General features: G+C 36.5%; 1 protein-coding gene across 1 annotated transcript; it reads left to right on the top strand.

Moving 5' to 3' along the window:
- Nucleotides 1-1,063: 1,063 nt before the first annotated feature.
- On the top strand, nucleotides 1,064-2,382 carry LOC124202439. The gene is made up of 2 exons (XM_046598783.1): nucleotides 1,064-1,812; nucleotides 1,931-2,382. The coding sequence occupies exons 1-2, from the start codon at nucleotides 1,119-1,121 to the stop codon at nucleotides 2,356-2,358; spliced, it is 1,122 nt and encodes a 373-aa protein (XP_046454739.1). The 5' UTR covers nucleotides 1,064-1,118; the 3' UTR covers nucleotides 2,359-2,382.
- The last annotated feature ends 310 nt before the right edge of the window (nucleotides 2,383-2,692 follow it).

The raw sequence follows: 2,692 nt of genomic DNA, 5'->3' as shown, positions 1-2,692 counted from the left end.
TGAAACGAGCGCGTTCCAACGGAAAAAAAAATATTTTGGTTTTGCCTTCTTTAATATTCTTCTCTGCTGATTATCGTATTATTTATCCGCTTTTAAGATATCATACATCTAGCATATAAAAGAAAATCCATTGCAAAGCTGCTTATTTGGTTCTTTTATAAGCCCAACATAAATTTATTGCAGTAAGTCGGCCGAAGGAAAAGAAATGCTGAAATCATATAGTAGCCTATATGCCCACGGGCTACGATGTCAAATAATGTGAAACATTTTGTCCGGTTCCTGGTATAACTATAGGTCTTAATTCTTATGGTGGAAAAATTATTATTAAAACGGCTGATGCAATGATGTGATACATCCGCATACAGGAGCCTTTGTATCTAGCTTTTTGTATTTATTACATAATAAATCATATATATTTGCTACCCTTTAGCGTTAATAATATTACTTTGTTTTTGGTTTTTACCAAGAAAGCATCATCACATATAACAGAAAACAAAACAAGCATACAAAAAAAAATACATAGCCTAATCAAACCTAATCATGTTTTGCCGACGATATTATGATCAGTGACAAGACGATCACTATTTTTCTCATCTACTATATGGTTTTAAGTTTAACAATGGTCAATTTGACAGTGAAACACCTCGACGTTGACTTAAGGTTCTCCTCATTGTGTATGGTGTCGGTGGGATATCTGTCTGCTCTAGATGGTGATGACATTCTATTTCCGCTAACGCATGCAAACGGATATTAAATAGCTTTATACAATAAAAAGTACTTATATTTATCTATTTAATTATTCTCTGCTGTACCATAATACTATGTAGGGGAACACGCTGAATAAAATTAAATCTTTCTCGTCTTTCTTATCTTCGTCTTTTTTTCTCGACAGTGCGTAGGCTAAATCCGGAATTATCATACTACTACCAAAGGTATATAAGCCAATAATGATGCGAGTGATCATGATTCTGAAGGTGACTGCGCAAGTCAAAACGTCGTCCTGCTGCATATACAAAGCTTCGTATTTGAGCATATTCTTTTCAGTTTTCGTAGTAGTCTAAGGTTTGCCTGTTGCAGTCGTAGACAGAGTTCCTCACTGTCAATAATTTAATAGCAAAATGAATCAAACAGTAGGAAATTTGACTGCATTACTATCTAGCCTAGATATTCCAATAAAACCGGGACGTATGACATGGAATACGCAAAGTTTTCGCATCGCTTTTATTGTGATCAGTACTTTGATCAATTTCTTTGTTGCGCTAGTGATTAAGTTTTCACGGCAGTTGCACTATCCGCGCCATTTGTATTGGGTGGCAATTTCGGTGGTTAATCAGTTTTGCTTGATCCAAGCAGTTACACAAATAGTGTTCTACTTAAGCCGTAATAACAGAGTGGCATGCCAGATTTACGTTTTCAATGCAGGAGTGTTTTACACAATTATTTTATCGTTCCTCGCCCTTGCGGCCCTTGATCGCTACTTGGCCATCACCCGCTACGAGTGGTACAAGGAGAAAGTGACGAATCGAAGAACAATTTACCTTTTATTCTTCGTGTTCATCGTGACGTACATGGTGATAACGAGTCCGTTTTGGTCCGGATATAAAAATATTAAAGATTGTAAAATTAATCTCACCCATGTGCATGCTTACTTGATCTACGATCTATTCCTGGGTATTATATGCACTACATTGCACGCCATGATTTTTATCCGATCACGAAAAATCATCAATGAACATCCACCAAATTTTCGCCATACATCAATCGCACTTCAATTTCATCCAACTGTTTCAATGAATTGCACTTCAGCAGCTGGTAAGAATTCACACAACAGAAATATTTGGTTCCGAAGAATTTGAACAATCGAGATAACGATTCGTGTAAAACGTTTGCAAAAGTTTTTTTGTTAATAATCAAAGATTTTTTTTACAAGAGTTTCCTGTGGTTGTGGAACCTCGTCAAGGAGGAACTCCGATTGAAAATGGGACTGATGCAACAGGCAACGAAGATGCTCTTCGAAACCTTGAATCTCAATTGGATGACACGCTCTGTTTCTCCTGGTTTACCAACCGTCCAAAACTCAATCGACTTGAAATTCGCGCCGCTTTAAGCATGTCTATTAATATGCTGCCTTTCTGGCTTTGTACTTTCCCGGTCACTGTGAATGGCATCGCTATTTATTGGTGTTATTGTCTCCAAATTAACTGCTCAGTAGCTCGTCGAATTAACCCATATCTGATCGATTGGTTCACCATCCACACTCTCTACAATCCACTGATGTACATGTTTACTAGCAAAGAATTCAAACGTGCCCTGTTGCATTTAAAAGACAAAATAAAATTGTGTAACATCCGCGCATAAACAATACGCGAAATCCTATGTCAAATAAAGATACATCAAATTTCATGCATTGCTTATTGATTTTTTCTCGAACGCCGCCACGTCCGTCTTCAAAGGGTTTTATGTCTCAGATTTTCTACTTCATTTAAATTCAAGTTTAAATCTTACTTAAGAGTAGCCATATCTAAGTAAGAAAACATCCTCTGTATAGCATATTGGCTTCGAAATTAGTATATCCTTCATCATTAACACAATAAAGCCAATTTCTGTAATAACGGGTTCAGAAGAGAGGGACAAAAATTGATAATTATCATAACTGAATAGTTAGACTGTGACGACTGTTCTCTGACTTTGA

This window comes from Daphnia pulex, chromosome 9 (genome assembly GCF_021134715.1).
Source record: "Daphnia pulex isolate KAP4 chromosome 9, ASM2113471v1".
In the NCBI taxonomy this organism is placed as follows: domain Eukaryota; kingdom Metazoa; phylum Arthropoda; class Branchiopoda; order Diplostraca; family Daphniidae; genus Daphnia; species Daphnia pulex.
The sequence above is the reverse complement of the archived record's forward strand: the minus strand, read 5'-3'. Positions and strand labels throughout refer to the sequence as shown.

Coding starts and splice junctions, on each gene's coding strand:
- LOC124202439 (XM_046598783.1), top strand. CDS start 1,119: ATGAATCAAACAGTAGGAAATTTGACTGCATTACTATCTAGCCTAGAT. Junction 1,813..1,930: donor GAATTGCACTTCAGCAGCTG/GTAAGAATTCAC, acceptor TTTTTTTACAAG/AGTTTCCTGTGGTTGTGGAA.